The sequence below is a fragment of the Neofelis nebulosa genome, chromosome 16 (genome assembly GCF_028018385.1).
Source record: "Neofelis nebulosa isolate mNeoNeb1 chromosome 16, mNeoNeb1.pri, whole genome shotgun sequence".
Classification (NCBI taxonomy): Eukaryota; Metazoa; Chordata; class Mammalia; order Carnivora; family Felidae; genus Neofelis; species Neofelis nebulosa.
The window spans coordinates 63,426,161-63,443,548 of NC_080797.1; the positions used below are offsets into that span (position 1 = coordinate 63,426,161).

At 43.6% G+C, this 17,388-nt stretch overlaps 1 protein-coding gene and 1 long non-coding RNA gene across 4 annotated transcripts in view; one reads left to right on the forward strand and one right to left on the reverse strand.

The window, feature by feature from the left end:
* VPS53 (VPS53 subunit of GARP complex) overlaps positions 1-17,388 on the forward strand; it is a 132,284-nt gene that overhangs the window by 97,010 nt on the left and 17,886 nt on the right. For both annotated transcript variants that reach the window (XM_058705404.1, XM_058705403.1), the window contains 2 exons: positions 3,013-3,095; positions 4,047-4,125. In XM_058705404.1, the coding sequence (XP_058561387.1) occupies positions 3,013-3,095; positions 4,047-4,125 (162 nt within the window). The remainder of the gene's footprint in view (positions 1-3,012; positions 3,096-4,046; positions 4,126-17,388) is intronic.
* On the reverse strand, positions 12,312-17,366 carry LOC131498298 (uncharacterized). 2 transcript variants are annotated; one of them, XR_009255368.1, is made up of 4 exons: positions 17,177-17,366; positions 17,003-17,089; positions 15,048-15,345; positions 12,312-12,933 (listed from the first exon to the last, which is right to left on the reverse strand). It is a non-coding gene; the product is annotated as an uncharacterized LOC131498298 (long non-coding RNA). The 2 variants fall into 2 exon arrangements; XR_009255367.1 differs by having other exon boundaries at positions 17,003-17,366.

Here is a 17,388-nt window from a genome sequence, read left to right on the forward strand (position 1 = left end):
GAGAGAATAAATGTCTGTTCTGAGCCACCAGGTTTGTAGTAATTTGTTCAAGCAGCCCTAAGGAACTAATACAGGAGCCTGCCTGAATACACTCTGCTGGTCAAAGGTGGGTTGTAGAAGCATCAATGAGAAGTTGACGGCAGTACATTGAAAACATCAGCTGTGTTTAAATCCATGTGGTTACAATGATTTGTTTTGTTTTGTTTTGTTTTGTTTTGTTTTAAGTTTACTTACCACCTTCGAACACACTAAGGAACCACTGGCGTGAATTGAAAACTGGTACAGAGAAAGTTCTTATCCTGTCTTTCCTATTTAACTTAGACTTCAGGATCATGAAATCATTGACAATGGGAAGTATCTCTTTATAGCAGAAGTCTAGCTAATAAGTGAATGTCATTCTTTTATACCTCCTAATGAAATAATGGATCTAGGCATTGACTGTCAATGGCTGCTGACATCACAAAAACAGAGACAAGCGAACATCGTGTATCCGCTGATAGAAATACACAACACCATCATGAAGTAGTTTTCTAAAAAAGAAGAGAAGGAAAAAAAGAACCTGAATCTGATCAAGCTTCTACACGAAACTACAATTCAAAGAAAATACAAGGAACAAGGAACATGTTAATTAATACCCTGTGGCTACAATCAACAAAATCCAACTGTGGGAAAACTACAGAGCAGACAATCCAGTTTCCTTAGAAAAAAATGGCAGGAAGAAGGCAAGAAGAAATGGAAGGAGATACCTTAGAGACAGGAATCCAAGTGGTGCAGGGCGCCTGGTTAAGTGTCTGACTCGAGTTTAGTTCAGGTCATGATCTCACGGTTTGTTAGTACAAGCCCTGCATCAGGCTCTGCGCTGACCGTGCAGAGCCTGCTTGGGATTCCCTCTCTCCCTCTCTCTCTGGCCCTCCCTCCCTCACATGCATTCTCTCTCTCTCTCTCTCTCTCTCGCCCTCCCTCCCTCACATGCATTCTCTCTCTCTCTCTCTCTCTCTCTCTCTCCCCCCCCAGTCTCTCAAAATAGATAAACTTAAAAAAAAAAAAAAAAAAGATCTAAGTAGTGAAGAATTCAAAAATAAAACTTGGAAAACAATGCCAATAATGTCTCACTATTGGCTCATTAATTGTAACCCTTTTACACTTAACGCCTGCATAGGGTGTTGCTTTCACTCATCCAAAGAGATCTTTATGAAGCCTTTACTATGTACCAGGCATAGTATTTGGTGTTAATTAACAGAAGTGAACAAAGTAGATGGTTTCTTACCGTCAGGGGACTTAGAACTAACGGAGAAACCAAGATGATAATAATAAGCCACGATGTAACTTCAGTCTTGTGGTGAGTGCTGGTTAGGGAGTTGCTTACTCAAGTAGCTGCTCAAGGAAGGCCTCTCTGAGGGGAGCTGGTATTGAAGCCGACACCAAGGGTTGGGAGGGGGACTGCCAGGGGAAGAGTGAGGAAGGGTTGGGAGGTGGGGGTGGCGAAGCAAGGAGCCTGGTTAGGAGGGGTGAGCAAGGCTGTTTCAGGGAGAGGAAGCGGAAAGTGTGAAGTGTAAAGGCCCTGAGGGGGAGAGACTGGGTGCGTTCCAGAACCTTAAGCCTTCAGAGTAAGTGAGGCCAAGCAGGCAAGGGGGAAAGCCAGAAGTGGGCCGGAGAGCCAGAGAGGACCCAAATCACGGTTAGAAAGTTTAGATTGTATTTTCAGCGTAACAGAAAAAGGCCGCTGAAGAGTTTAAGCATCGTAAGCCTGCGCTGTCATTTGCTCCACTGGCCCCTTATAAATATGTGAACTGTTTCCAGCTTGTCACTAACATAAGCAAGACCACCAGAGTGTATGCTTTAAGAAAAGAGGATCTTGGGGTGCCTGGGTGGCTCAGTCAGTTACGTGTCCAGCGGCTCAGGTCATGATTTCCCGGTTCGTGAGTTTGAGCCCTGTGTCAGGCTCTATGCTGACAGCTCAGAGCCTGGAGCCCGCTTCAGATTCTGTGCCTCCCTCCCTCTCTGTCCTTCCCCTGCTCGCACTCTATCTCTCTCTAATATAAGTAAACATTAAAAAAAAAAAAAAGAAAAGAGGATCTTACCTGTTTTGTTCACTGAGTAACTCACTCTGTTACAGAGCCTGGCACAAAGCAGGTTTTCTGTAAATTTTGGTTGAATTAACGAACGCTGCAAAGAATACTCGCGTATCTCTGTATATCGTTCTCGTTATTCATTGAAATATATCTCTAGGTGTGAAATTGCGGTTTTAAAGAGTGTGTGTATTTAAATTTCTGCTTTTTAAATAAATTGCATTCCGGAAAGTTACACTAATGTACACACCCCTAAGAGCATTTTTAAGTTTAAGACAAAACATTCATTATTAGAGTTTGTGTACTCAATAGCTTTGGGAGTGCTAGATGAGTCAGTTCCCAGGATGCTTGGAGATGTTTACAATTCCCGGTCAGTTGTCTTCTTCTTTGAGGCGGTTGGGAGCATGGCCAGTGTTTGGCTGTAGGCTGATGAGGGCAGCCTGTGCTTTTTTTGTTGTTTACCTGCGTATCCCCAGCACCTTCGCATAGTGGGTGGCCCATAGCAGTGCTCTCAGTGAATACTTTCACTGATTTTACTGCCACTTAACCACCAGAGGCTTCCAGTGCTGGTGAGCAAGCCTGCAGTTCATGGAGCAGGGAGGAGCCTAAAAACGGGGGTCTTTTTAAAATTAATGAAGTGAATTGCCAGTGTGTCATAAGAAACGAGTGCAGCCCAGTGCTAAAGGGCACAGGTTCTAGAGGAAGTTTGACTCGTGGCCCTACCACGTACTGTCTTGGGGAGGTCACACCTCCACTTTCTCTTCTGTAAAATGGAGATAATAATAGAATCTTCCTCCTTGGGTTGTGAGGATTAAATGAGTCAGTACATGAAAAGTGCCTGGAATTGTACTGAATCATCAAACTCGGTACATGTTAAGTATTCTTATTTATAGCACTCCTTTGGATAATCGTTAAGCATGTTTTTCTCTCTTACTGTTAATAGCTAGAAGAAAAACTCAAAGAAAAAGTTGATGTGAGTCTGACTGAACGAATCAATCTGACCGGAGAAATGGATACGTTCAGCACGTACGTACCTTGCACATATTTGCTTAAGGCCTGCCCTTTACCCCTCACAAAGCAGAATGTCTCAGGCTGTCGGCCTTAGGTCACTACAGAACTTCAGAGGTCCCCCGGGCCTCCTGTTGCATTAGGATGATTCTCCAGTAGCCACTAAGAAAAAGCATTAGAAGTTGGTGCCTCCCACGCTGCCTTCTCATGAGCAGTCATTTTTAGCATACGGGGCCTTTACTGTTGCACTACTGACAATAACAAAAAGAGAAGTCCTCCCTTGGCCATCCTTGTAGGAAGGTCAAGTCCAGGGCCTCCTGTCTGCCCCCCGCCTACCCCAAATCCACAAAGGGCAGCCCTATCTGCAGTGTCTTCCAACAGGAAATGTGAGCATCTTGACTTAGGTGGGGGTAGGGGTGGGGTGGAGGGTGTCTGTCCAAGAGGTTCAAACTGGAAAGCCTTCTCAAAGTAGTCCTTTTGCCAGTACGGCCTGCAGTTCATTTGTTGTGGTCAGTAAATAAGACCGGGGCAGGCCAAGCTTCAGCCTGCACATCAAGCACTTACCGAGGAAAAGTCAAGATTCTCCTCCTAAGTTATTTCCTCTCCTTTTCTCAACTTTTTTTTTTTTTTTCAAGTTCTGATTTAAACATTTGGGGCAAATAGGTGCTTTTGAAGTAAGAAGTGAAGAGGGATTCTGGATGGAGTGATCAGGGGGACTAGCCATAGAATTTTGTGATCTGACTCAGTGGGCACACACCCAAATAGAGGCCAGGACACGGAGCAAGAAGGAAGGGCTGCAAGGCTCCTCCTTGTCATCCGTTCCCTTTTGAAATCAAGCTCGAGTTCTTCTGAAGAAATGATGAATCTAACTTTGAGACAAGTCCCTAAAAGATTTGGCAGGGGCCGTGTTGGTAATTGAGAAAGTTAGTCTTTTAAAGTCATGACCACAGTGATGTGTTTGACTTGCAGTGTCATCTCTAGCAGCATCCAGTTGTTGGTTCAAGATCTCGATGCTGCCTGCGACCCTGCCCTCACTGCCATGAGCAAGGTAAGGTTTGGGGAAGTGCCTCTTCTAGCCCTCCAACAGGGACCCCCGGTGGTTCCTGCCAGCCCTTGCCCGTAGCAGCTTGAGGTTCTTCACTGCTTCAAGTGTCAGCAGGGAGGAGGATGGAAGTCCTCTAGGAAATCAGTTTATCTTGTACTTTAGGTCAGTTGCTTGTTCTCTGAGAACGAGACAGGGAGCAGGTGTGTTTGGTAAGTCCAAAGGAGATGTCTTTGTTTAGCATCTGATACATGCTGAAAATGTTCATGTGGTCTCAGCAGAATGGGTGGTTTTGTTAGCGCTTATGGCAGGAACTTCTGGCTCTTTCTCAGCTCTGGTATCAGTACAGGATTATTTGGTCAGGTTGTGGACATTGGTTTTCTAATGTCATGGTGGCCCATCAGTCAGCCCTGGGCCCTCAGTTCCCTCCTTTAGCACGTGCTGCCTCATGTTACCATTTGCCTTTTACTTGTCTGTGTCTTTTCTTCCTAAAAGGATGTAAATTCCTGAAGTGCCTGGACATATAGGATCTAGAAGAGTCTCTTGTTTGTTGATTAGTTAAGTTGTAAACGGGCAGTTCTTTGTTGATTTTTAACCCAAGTAACATGATGCCGTCCACTCTAGAATTTCTAGAGCAGGGGTCAGCAAACTACAGCCTATAGTCTAAATCTTACCCATTGCCTGTTTTTGTAAATAAAGTTTTATGGGAACACAGCCATGCCCATTCACGTATATATTATCTGTGGGTGCTTTTGTGTTACAGTGGCAGAAGCAAGTAATGAATTAGTAAATAAGTAATGATACTATACAGCTCAAAAAGCCTAAAATACTTCCTGTCTGGCCCTTTACGGAAAATGTTTGCCAATGCCTGTTCTCGAGTTATCAAACTCTTGTAGCATTCTTAAACTCTGAAGAAAGAACTTCTCTGGAGAGCCTTCTGGCCAGTAGTAGAGTACAGTGGAAAAAACACTGGCCTCAGAGTCAGAGGGACCTAACTCTTCTCATTTTTTTCTCTGGGGCCATTGAGCAAATGACTTAACCTCTCTGGGCCCAAATGAACTCAAGTATGTGAAATGCGGCTCTGTGCCTCCCAGGATTGTCAGGACGGAACATGAGAATGACTGGCCTGGCGCCCGTAGATGTTGGTGCTCTTGTCGGGAGGAGTGGCCGTGTCACAAGGTTGTGTAAGCACACATTTGGTCTGAATTTGGGTTTGTAGTAGATTGTAAATATTTAACAAAAGTAGGACGAAAACCAAAACTTAAGCTGCAGGGTTTTAGGAAGCTGAGTGGGGAGTCCTGAATAGCTGATGTCACAAAGTTTCTATTCAAAAAGCTGATGCTTTCCACCAGTCAGATGTGCGTGTATATTTCCAGTATTCTCGGTGTTTATGAGCAGAACATGAGCAGGCAAATTGAGGCTAACCCATTTTCTTAAAGGAATATGGCTCTGAAGATTCATCTTTGGGCTCTGATTATCCCCTAGTTGCTGGTGAACATGCACCGTACCCTGCATCTGATCTGTTCCAGCTGCCATCTCCCCTGAACTGCCACACACTTTAGATTGGAATGCAGCTGGGGGAAGAATTTTTACATTTAACAAAGGAAGAGGGGATTTTTTTCCCCCAGTAAAATAACAGTTGTAGGGGGGTTTCACACTCCAGGTGTTGCTTATATGAACTGTCAGTTCATTAGTGGATTTCCCTCAAACTTCCCCCCACCCACCGCCCCGGACCACCACCCATTTCTCTCCAGACCCACACCAGCAAATATTAACAGAGACCATACCTCCAGAATCTTTTGTTTATATCATAGGAAAACCACAGACTAGGGAGCGCAGCAGCTGGGAAGCCATTGGTCTTTGTCTGAGCCTTCTGGAGTTCTAAGGAAATGAGATCCATGTGATGAAAATGACCAGATACAAACAAGCCGAGTGGTCACAAATTGATTCAACATACACTCTTTGTTATTTGTGCCTGCCATCCTGTTTTGTGTAGTTTCTTCCAGGATTTTTTTTCAAACTTCTATTTTGTGATCATGCTTATTTCTGTCTCTGATTCCACCGTTTTTGCTGCTAGTTGGACAGTTCAATTCAGACTCTATCTAGCACGGTGCTGGGAGTTACAAGGCCGGGAAAGACATGGACCTTATCCCAAGGTGCTTAGATTCCACAATGTGCGGGATAAGGGATGTATGAGATGAGAGGAATGCCCAGGTAACAGCAAAAAAGGTATGAGGAAATCAGTATGTGAGAGAAGTACAAAATGTGCCCTCTTTAAAAGAGGAGAGAGTTCATCTCTCTGTTCACATCAGGTGGGGAAACAAAGAAAGCCTTCCTAAGGAAGTGGCATTTGAAACAGACCACAAGAGATGGTGAAATTTAGAACGAATTTGCGATGAAGAGGGCATTCCAAACAGGGTGACAATATGAGTGAAGATTTATAAAGTTAGGAAAAGCTCTGAACTTTGTCAAAACTACCAATCTCGTTACCCATCTTTGGAGTTTCACAGAGCACTCTGCACTCATGCTTCCGTAGTCAAGATCGGAAACAGGAAATTGACTGCCCTCAAGGGGTGTCTATCCTGGTGGGGAGAAAAGTTCGAAGAATTGATGCTGTAAATAAATGGATTTTATAAATAGTGAGAAAACGAGTGTTGGGCTTGCCAAAGTGGAGTGGAGTTAGAGGATTCTGAGCTGGTGAAAGAAGGCTTGACAAAATGGGTGGAGCCAAGCAATTTAATTCTGTTATTCAGCTGGGAAGACACCTCATTCTTGTCGAAGGCACCCCCTGGGTAGCAGGTAGAGCTTCCATTATTTGTCCCTTCGCTGCCTTGTTCATTCTGCCACCCCTGTGCATATACCTGTACTCCAGCCTCCCAGCCACTCAGCCACTCCTGCTCCCCTGGATGCATTACTTTTTGGGGATGGGGCAGCTTCCATGCATTTCTCATTCTGTTCTTTCTGCCTAGAATTCCCTTCCCATTATTGCCTGCCCAACGAGCGCACCCTTTAAGATCTAGTTCCAATGTCTGTCCCCTTTTTAAAAATCAAGGTATAATTCGCATACCACAGAATTCACCCTTTTAAAATGTATAATTCAGGGGCGCCTGGGTGGCTCAGTCAGTTGAGCATCCAACTTCGGCTCAGGTCATGATCTCACGGTTCATGAGTTCAAGCCCACATTGGACTCTGTGCTGACGGCTCAGAACCTGGAGCTTGCTTCTGATTCTGTGTCTCCCTCTCTCTCTCTCTGCCCCTTTCCCACTTGTGCTCTGTCCTCTCTCAAAAATAAGTAAACATCACAAAATAAATTTTAAAAATGTATAATTCAGTAGGTCTTAGCATGTTCCCAAGACTGTGCAACCACCGCCACTAACTCCAGAATATCTTCATCATGCCAAAAAAAGAAACCTCCTACTCATTAGCAGTCACTTCTTATTTCCCTGGCAGCCACTAATCTACTTTCTGTCTTTGTATTTGCCCGATCTGGACATTTCACATAAATGGAATCATACAACATGTGGCCATTTGTGACTGGCTTTCTTCACATGGCCTAATGTTTTCAGTGTTACTCTATGTGGTAGCATGTATCAGGCCTCCTTTTTATGGCTGAATACTATTCCATTGTGCAGTTAGACCACATTTTGTTTATCCATTCATCAGTTGATAGACATTTGGGTTGTTTGCGCTTTTTTTTTAAGTTTTATTTATTTATTTTGAGAGAGAGAGAGAGAGAGCACAAGAATGGGGGAGGGGCAGAGAGAAAGAGGGAGAGAGAAAGAATCTCAAGCAGTCTCCATGCCGTTAGCACCGAGCCCAACTTGGGCTCAATCTCACGAACCACAAGATCATGACCTGAGCCAAAATCAAGAGTTGGACGCTCAACCGACTGAGCCGCCCAGGCACCCCAGGTTGTGTCCACTTTGTAACTTCTATGAATAATACTATGAATATTCACGTACAAGCTTTTGTATAGATATGTTTTCAGTTCTCGAATATATACCTAGGAGTGGAACTGCTGTATCATGTGGTAGCTCCGTGCTTAACATTTTGAGAAACTGCCGAACTGTGTTCCACAAGTAGCTGCACCATTTTACGTTCCCACCAGCAACAGTCAGGAGTTCTAAAATGCCTGTATCTTTACCAATGCTTTATTTTTAACATAGCCATTCTATCTCATTGTGGTTTCAGTTTGTATCTGCATTTCTCCGATGACTAAGATGTTGAGCATCTGTATATCTCTTTTGAAGAAATGTCAGTTCAAGTCCTTCATCCATTTTTAAACTGGGTTGTCTTTTTATTGTTGAGTTGTAAACTTCTTTTTATAGTCTGGATAACTATACTCCTTATCAGATATATGATTTGCAAATATTTTCTCCTTTTCTGTGGGTTGTCTTTTCACTTTCTTTATTGTATTTATTTATTTATTTGTAACATTTATTTATTTTTGAGAGAGAAAGACAAAGACAGAGTGTGAGCAGGGGAGGGGCTGAGAGAGAGGGAGACACAGAATCCGAGGCAGGCTCCAGGCTCCAAGCTGTCAGCACAGAGCCTGACACAGGCCTCGAACTCACGGACTGCGAGACCATGACCTGAACTGAGGTCAGACGTTTAACCGACTAAGCCACCCAGGCGCCCCTCAGTTTCTTGATTATGTACTTTGAAACACTAAAATTTTTAATTTTGTTGAAGTCCAGGTTTTATATTTTTTCCTTTGGTACTTGTGCTTTTGGTGTTCTAGCCAAGACACCATTGCCTAATCCAGAATTACAAAGATTTACACCTGTATTTTCTTTCAAGTTTTTTGTAGCTTCAGCTCTTTCCATTTGAGCCCTCAATCCATTTTGAGTTAATTTTTGTATATGGTGTAAGGTAAGGATTCAGCTTTTGTTCCTTTGCATGTAGATATATAGCTACCCGGTACCATTTGTCGAAAAGACTTTTCGTTACCCATTGGATGGTCTTGACACTCTTGTTAAGAATCAGTTGACCGCAGATGTACAGGTTTATTTCTGGACTTTCAATTATATTCCATAGATCCATTATGTCTGTCTTTATGCCAGTACCACACTGTTTTGATTATTGCAGCTTTGTTCTTGTTTTTGTTTTTTTAGGGTTTTTTTTTTAATGTTTACTTATTTGAGAGAGAGAGAGAGAGAGACAAAATCCCAAGCAGGCTCCGCATTGTCAGCACAGAGTCCGATGTGGGGCTTGAACTTACGAACTGTGAGATCATGACCTGAGCTGAAGTCGGACGCTTAACCAACTAAGCCACCCATGTGCCCCAATTATTGCAGCTTTGTAGCAAGCTTTAAAATCGGAAAGTGTGAATCCTCCAAGTTTATTCTTTTTCAAGATTGTTTTGACTATTTTGATCTCTTGCAATGTCACCGTTTTTGTCTTCCCCGCAGTGTCCTTCTCTGTGAAGCACCACAGTACCTAGACCATCTCTCTACTCTGTTATACAATTCTTTTTATATCTGTCTCCCCTGTTAAGCTTTGAACAACTTGAGAGCTGTGTCTTGCTCACTTTTGGATCTCCATGGCATAGCTTAACAGTAGTATTCCCTAAATGCCTTTGACGGTAAAGAGGGCAAGAAGAAGAAAGAACTAAAGTTTGTAGACACCCATTTGACCAAAGAATGGTGACAAAGTGAGTCACAGATAACCCTACTGAACGGATTTAGCTGGACAGAGCTGGTAGACATAGAGTGTCTCTTTAGGAAACGGCAGGATCAGAGACCCTGAAACCTTTCGGCGCATGCAAGTGCTGTTGAAGGTACGATGCTCCTTGATAGTACTCAATAGCAGGGCTCCTAACTTCCAACAAGTAGCATCCTGGAGCTGGTTGAAGGGAGGTCGGAAATAGGAAATGCCCACATCTAGCTGTTCGCCCCCTAAGCGTGGGCAAGAGCCCTGCTGCTAGAAAAGGAGAAGAAAACACAGAGTGGCAAAGTTTGGTAGAAAATACACAGGAACAGCCTAAAACAGGCCAGGCCTGTGTGAAGGAAGTAAAATATGGTAAGAGTTTAGTGGTCTCTCTGAAACGATAATTTTGAGATTACAGTAATGTGGATAAGTTATATCAAAATTTCAGACCATTTTTCCCTCCTGTGTTGCATTACTTTCTTAGATGAGCTCTGTGAGATAATAGTAAGTGGTTATTTACATGGAGCACTTTATCGGGAATCAGCACCCAAATGCAGTATCTCATTTAATTCTGACAATAAATGTATAAGGTACCTCTCTTTCACAGATAAGGGAACTGAAACTCAAAGAAGTTAAGTCCCTTGTCCCAGATCTCTTAGCTAGCCTGTAGGAGAGCCAGGATTCAAATTCAGGTCTGTCTCTCAGCTGGATTATACTACACCATACATACAGAATGAGCAAACGTGGAAACTGAAGCCAAATTAGCTTCAGTAACTTGCCTGAAAGTAGAAGGGCCCTAAGTCAGTGTGTGCCCGGGACTGCTGGGCTCACGAAAATCGTCATGCCTACCTGACCGCGAGTCTTCAGGCATTCACAGGCACCCTGTTGGATGTCTGTCTTCAGCTTTTCTCGATCTGACACTGTGACTTTCCTCCTGGGGACGAAAATGGGCTGAGCAGCCAACCCAGGCGTTCCAGCCTGGTTCGCATATTTGTCACTGAAAAGGAAGGAATTGTCTTTCTGGTGTGTGTGTTTTCCTTTTCATAATACGCCCAAAGCCACGTAGTAGCCTTGTAACGGTGAAGCCAGAAATAAAACCAAGTCTCCCCAGTTTTTGAAAAGGTAATTGTTTGAAGTGCTTTAGGAGAAATACGTTGTTTGAATGTAAATTCTATAAATCTTTAGCAATTAGCCATTGTAATTAGGCTTTACAAGTAGGATCTTTAAAAATTCTATGGCTTCCTTAAAAAGAGACCATTGGTCCCATGGTACCCTCCTCAAGGTGTCCTTTTTCCTGGGGCTACTCACATCACTTGGTTGAAAGAATCTTAACTCTCGGTCCAAAACCAAGCACACTTAGCTTTTGCCCATTAATAGTAGTTTTAGAAAAAAACGGAAAGAAGAAACTGAACAAATTAAATTTCCTTACAGTCTGGCATGTAATTTCTATTAGGTTTCAAGACTGAACGTGTGCTAATCTAGGAGGCTACATTACTATCCCCCAAAGACATTTTGAAATAGCTAGAACAGTCCTCAAATCTGTTCTCATTTTCCTCTGTCATTGAAATGTAGATCTATTACAGGAGGCCCGCAGAACTCCATCATAAGAAATCCTGAAGTTCACCTTCCACTTAACAATCTATGCACATCTTTCTTTTTTATAAAAGATTTCTTGGGGCGCCTGGGTGGTTCAGTCGGTTAAGCATCCGACTTCGGCTCAGGTCATGATCTCGCGGTCCGTGAGTTCGAGCCCCGCGTCAGGGTCTGTGCTGACAGCTTGGAGCCTGGAGCCTGTTTCCGATTCTGTGTCTCCCTCTCTCTCTGACCCTCCCCCATTCATGCTGTCTCTCCCTGTCCCAAAAATAAATAAACGTTAAAAAAAATTTAAAAAAAGAAAGATTTCTTTTTTCATTATGACCAAAGCAAATCACCTTTATTGTAAACAATTGTATAAAAAATACAGATTTTTAAAAAGAAGAAAATTTAAGTCACTCGTATTCTTTTTAATTTTTTTTTTAATGTTTATATTTATTTTTGAGACAGAGACAGAGCATGAGCAGGGGAGGGGCAGAGAGAGAGGGAGACACAGAATCCGAAGCAGGCTCCAGGCTCTGAGCTGTCAGCACAGAGCCTGATGCGGGCCTCGAACCCACGAACCACGAGATCATGACCTGAGCTGATGTCGGACGCTTAACCGACTGAGCCACCCAGGCGCCCCCAAGTCACTCATATTCTAGCCAATAGATTTATGTCAGTCTTTCTCTTTATGCATATAGTGTTTAAATAGAAGTTTATACTTTATATACAGCTTCATAACTTTTTTCTCATTTAGCAGGTTTTAATAGTTTTCTGTGTTGTTTAATCCAGAGCTACTGTATTTTTAGTGATTGCATAGTATTCCATAGGACAGAGTATTTATTGTTAAAACCGTAGCAACAGTTAACATTTACCATGGAATTAATACCTGACAGGCACTGTGTTAAGAGCACTTAACGTGTTATCTTTCAACAACTGTATGGATTACAGATATTATCACCCCAATTTGTATAGCCAAGAAAACCGAGGTTCGGAGAGGTTAGGTAGGTTAGGTAACTTACCCAGGTCACACACTTAGCGGCTTGCACAGGACTGGCAGACTCCACATTTCCTCACTTTAAGTATTCCAGTGGAGTCCTGCCCTTAAAATGTATGTCATCAACTCAATTTTGATCATTCTTTCCAATTATTCACGTTTAAAAACAGTCTGGTGACGGACAACCTCATAAATGCGCGTGTGTGTGCATGTGTGTGTCTTCTAAACATTTGTAATTATTAGCCCCAGATTAATTGCCTTAAAGGGAATTGCAGAGATCAAAAGCTATGTAAAATGCTAAGACTTTGGGTAGATACTTTCAAATTGTATTTAAGAAAAGGTTGTACAAATTCACCTTCCCATTGGCCTAGCAGTAAGTAGGAAAAATATATATTTATCTTCCGAAAGCCTTTATTACTCCACTTTCTGTTCTGGGTCTTGTTGGTTTTCCCGTCGGAGTCAAGGCGCATGTGTCCTCTTCCTCTGTACCGCCATCACCTCTGCCACATCACCTGCGTTCGTGCAGCCTCATACAGAGATTTTGCTCGCTCCAATTCCTTCCGCTAATTTCAAGTTCGTTTAGGGTGGTAACACTTTTTTGGAAAGCAACATGGTAAAATGGAAAGAACATGGATTTCAGAGTCAGACAAACCTATTTCTAGATCTCAGCTCTGTTAACTTCTCAGTTATGTTTCATTAGGCAAATCCCTGTCCTCAAGCTTCATTAGGCAAATCCCTGTCCTCAAGCCTGTCTTATCTATAAAGCAGGAGTAATAATACCTCCCCTACTGTATTATTGTAAGCAGGAAGTTCATGTGAAAATGTCAGTCACATGATGCCCGGTACATAGTAGGTGCTCAAAAAATGTTCCTTCTCCCTTTTTATTCCCCACACAGTGCTGGTCCAGTGTTATGCACACACAAGGTACCTGTAAGTGTCGCAGGTGCTTGTTGTAGGAGTAAAAGTAGCCCAGACAAGCTTTAGAGTATGTGTGTGTACCTGGGCAAAGGCCAGTGCTTGGGGCCAGTGGCCCAGCAGCCTACACCATAATGCTACACTCCGATTGCCTGAAATGTCCCCAGATTCCGCATGCCTCAGTCTATGTTCTGTATCTCTCTAGTTCCATGATCAAAATGAATAGGTGGGAATTTGAACTTGAGGAAAATTAGTTTCTCAGGAGGCCTCTTTCCAAGCTTCATATAGCAATAGAGAAAAGTTCCAAAGTAAGCTACTTATGGAGCTTTGCTCTCTGACTGGTGGATTGGTCAGAATTCTCTGCTACAGTGGGCCTTCTCTAGAAAGCAGTTATTCTCCCCAGCCTTCCTGTGAAGCATTAGCATCAGTCACACACTCCTTCCTCGGGTGGCAGAAACCGTGGTTGTGCCCCTGCCCCTGTAGCCTCTTCTGTAGCTAAGTGTGATCATTTCCTTGGGTGCTGCTTCTGTCAATCCTGTATCTTAGTTACAGCTTCTTTTGCAAACTGTTTTTCTTCTTGTTTATATAGTAGCAGTATTATGCAACCCCACCTACACTAAAAGCACAAGAGGAAAACTTTAAGTAGGGAGGGGTAAATTCTTTCTTTTAAGATTTTATTTTTAAGTAACCTCTACACCCAACACGGGGCTCGAACTCACAACCATTGGATCAGGAGTCACATGCTCCTCCAACTGAAGCAGTCAGGCACCCCTGAAGGGGTAAATTTTAAATGTCAAATGCAAAGTTTACCTGGAAAAGTCAGAATCTTATTTCTACTGATGGCTTTTCATGATGTTTGTTCTTCCAGTGCAGGCTAATTTTTGTTTCCTTTTTTGACAGAGAACTTTGCTTGATCACTGTATATTTCATTAGCTTCTCCCTGAGAAACGGGGCTTGGCTTGCATTAAGGCCCAGGAATTGCTTTTGTTACTTTTTTTTTTTTTTTTTAAACAATCGTCTTGGAAACAGCCTGGTGTCGTAGTGCTTGGGCTTTAGACAGACTTGGGTTGTCTCCACTGTGTTATTTACCAGCTGTGTGACTTTGGGCAAGTTACCTAACCTCGTTGAGCTTTTGACTTTCCTCATCACCAGATGAGCTCATGTGTGAATAGTAAATGAGATAATGTATACAAAGTGCCAGGCAAAGCAACCTGCATACGGTGGGTCCTAATGTCAGCGTCTTGGGCCATTCCGGTTACAACTTAAACCCTAAGTTGTCTGGGATGGGCAAGCATCAACCATCTAAGGCAGTGACTGGACAGAATCACTGCTAATTACATTTTGCAGATTTTTTTTAATAGTAAAGCCAGTGTCAACTTTCATTGTTCTCCAGTACTGTAAATTGTTTACTGACATGGGGCACCTGGATGGCTCAGTCAGTTAAGCGACTGACTCTTGATATCAGCTCAGGTCATGATCTTGCAGTTCATGAGATCAAGCCACTCAATCAGTGCAGAGCCTGCTTGGGATTCTCTCTTTCCCTCTCTCTCTCTCTCTCTCTCTCTCTCTATCTCTATCTCATAAATAAATACATACATACATACATACATACATAGTTTTCTTATGTCATTAAGCTGACTTAAATTTAAAATCCCAAATCTACTTGACTTTTGCTAATACTTTTAACTTGACGAGTGGAGTCATAACTGACTATTAAACCAAACCTGATCTTTTCACATATATTCCAAATGTGGATGTGTACTGACATGGCCAGTAAGAGGGTTTAGCTCACCAGTGAGAACTTGAAGTCCAGCGTCCCACGCTTTGTCTTGCTTCAGAGCTGCTTTGTAATCAATGACAGGGCACGTCACCACCTCCCTTTATGGTTGTCTTCTGTTAATGGAGAACTGTGATGTGTAGATAATTACTTATCAACTTTGTGAGATGCTGAAATGTAAAATGTTGCCAACCTGGACAACAGTAGTCATTACAGTGCAAGAGCTTGGTGGCCGGTAGAGGAAGGGGCATCGAGCCCTCTTCCTGGGTTGCTGTGTTTACACAGGGCCTTGGGCTCCACGTGGTGCTGCCAGCTGGGGAAAAGAAGGTGAGGTGCAGACATTAACAGCATCTGTCAATTTTGGCCTCACCCCATGAGCTCATTTAAGATCTCCTGAGATGCTTTTTGTTCAGATGGGTCAAATCTCTAAAATCACATGGGAAAAGAAGCCTTTTGAATAAGATAAAAAGATAATGGAGGAAAACATGACACATAGCCAAAGCATTAGAATATAAAGTCGGTTCATATTAGAACCTTCTACTGTTCCTCCATGGTTTGTTTCTAATTTTCCCCAGTAAAAAATTAGAGACTTTTTTCTATCTGGCACTTTGTTGTGAAACCTTGCATAAGACTTAATGTCGCTGGGCCTTGGTTTTCTTATGTGTAAAATGAAGACAGAAGTTCCTTCCTGCTTTTTTATATGCTTACACATACGTAAAGCTTTTAAAATATAAATATCTGCTGATTTGGGGGCACCTGGGTGGCTCAGTCGGTTAAGCATCCGACTTCGGCTCAGGTCATGATCTCACGGTCCGTGAGTTCGAGCCCCGCGTCGGGCTCTGTGCTGGCAGCTCAGAGCCTGGAGCCTGCTTTGGATTCTGTGTCTCCCTCCCTCTCTCTCTTTTTCTCTCTCTCTCCCTCCCCCCTCCCCCACTCACGCTCTGTCTCTCCAAAATGAATAAACGTTAAAAAAAACTTTTTTTATTAAATATCTGCTGATTTGAAGAAACATTAGAACAAAACATGGAGTCATTATAGCTTCCCAGGAGCTGGGGAGCCATCCATGTACAATATGATTCTTTTAAACAAGTTCCCTCAGTATTGAATTTTTCCTTTCCCCAAGAGCTCTATAAAAACACTAGTTCTCTTGCCAGAGACATCAAGGCCTCAGAACTACCGCCCTCCTTCTATGAACATATTATATGGTTTGTGTTTGGCTTAGGATCTTTTTAATAGCCCAGCTCCATTCTGAGAGGCTGACTCAGCAGAACTCCTCCAGCACATTCCTGCTCTTTTCAGGATTAAAGTGCCCATTTGCTGCCAGCTTCGGGGCAGGCTGGGAGCCCACACTGCCTCTCTTCTCCGGTACGCATCCAAGCGGGGAGAGGCTCCACGGCGCTCTTCTTGCCCTGTCTTTCCGGAGCATGTCTCCTGATTCTCCTCAGGTGGTTAGAGCTTGAGCCAGTCAGGTACCTCATTTGTGTCCGTGGCCTGCCCAGGGACCACTCAGGTCCTCTCAGTGATGCTGGTGTGCCCCCCGCCTGCCATTCACACTACCCCGGGTGCTTCCTTCCTGCCCTGTTCCACATGCCACTGTCCTACCCTCTCATCTGCCCCCTCGTACTTGCCAGACATCTTTCCTTTCCCTGGACTGAAACCCCAACATAATCTCGAAGGTTTTAGGAGTAAGGTTTGAATGTTTTGCTATGGAAGAGTTCAGTTACGTACAAAAGTAGAGAAAACAGTACCACAAACCTCATGGACCCATCACCCAGCTTCACCGATGTTTCATCTGCTCCTCCTAATCCTAGATTATTTTGAAGCACGTCTCACACGTCCCGGCATTTCTAGCTCCCTTTTTTCAAAATCCTCACCTCCTTACCGTTGACTTGAGAGAAAGGCCTAAGTAACTCTCGTCCACGTTTCATTTCACTTAGCCCAACCACCCCTCGATCTCCCAAGCTACCAACCTGCTCAGAAATGGATGTGCCTCCGCTGTTCTCCCACAGTCCTTTCCCGGTGCGACAGCGGACAGCGGTGCAGTCCGGTTCACCTGCCTGGCGAGGGTTCCATTACAAGTTGGCCACTTAGAGGGGCAGGGAAGGCTATTTGAAGCATGAGGGGGACAGTGTAGAAAAGGGTACCTGAGTCACATCTCACGGATAAGGATGAGGTGGGTCTGCTTGCTTTTATTCACCATCAGCCACTACAGACGAAGTAAGACAAACTGCCCAAAATAAAATGGCAGCTGTGGTCGCAAGCTCTTGCCTCACTGTCACTCCACCTGCCCTTCCCCAGCGACGCGGAAGACTGTCCTCCCGCGAAGGATCTAAAGACTTGTCCTCCCTTATCTCTG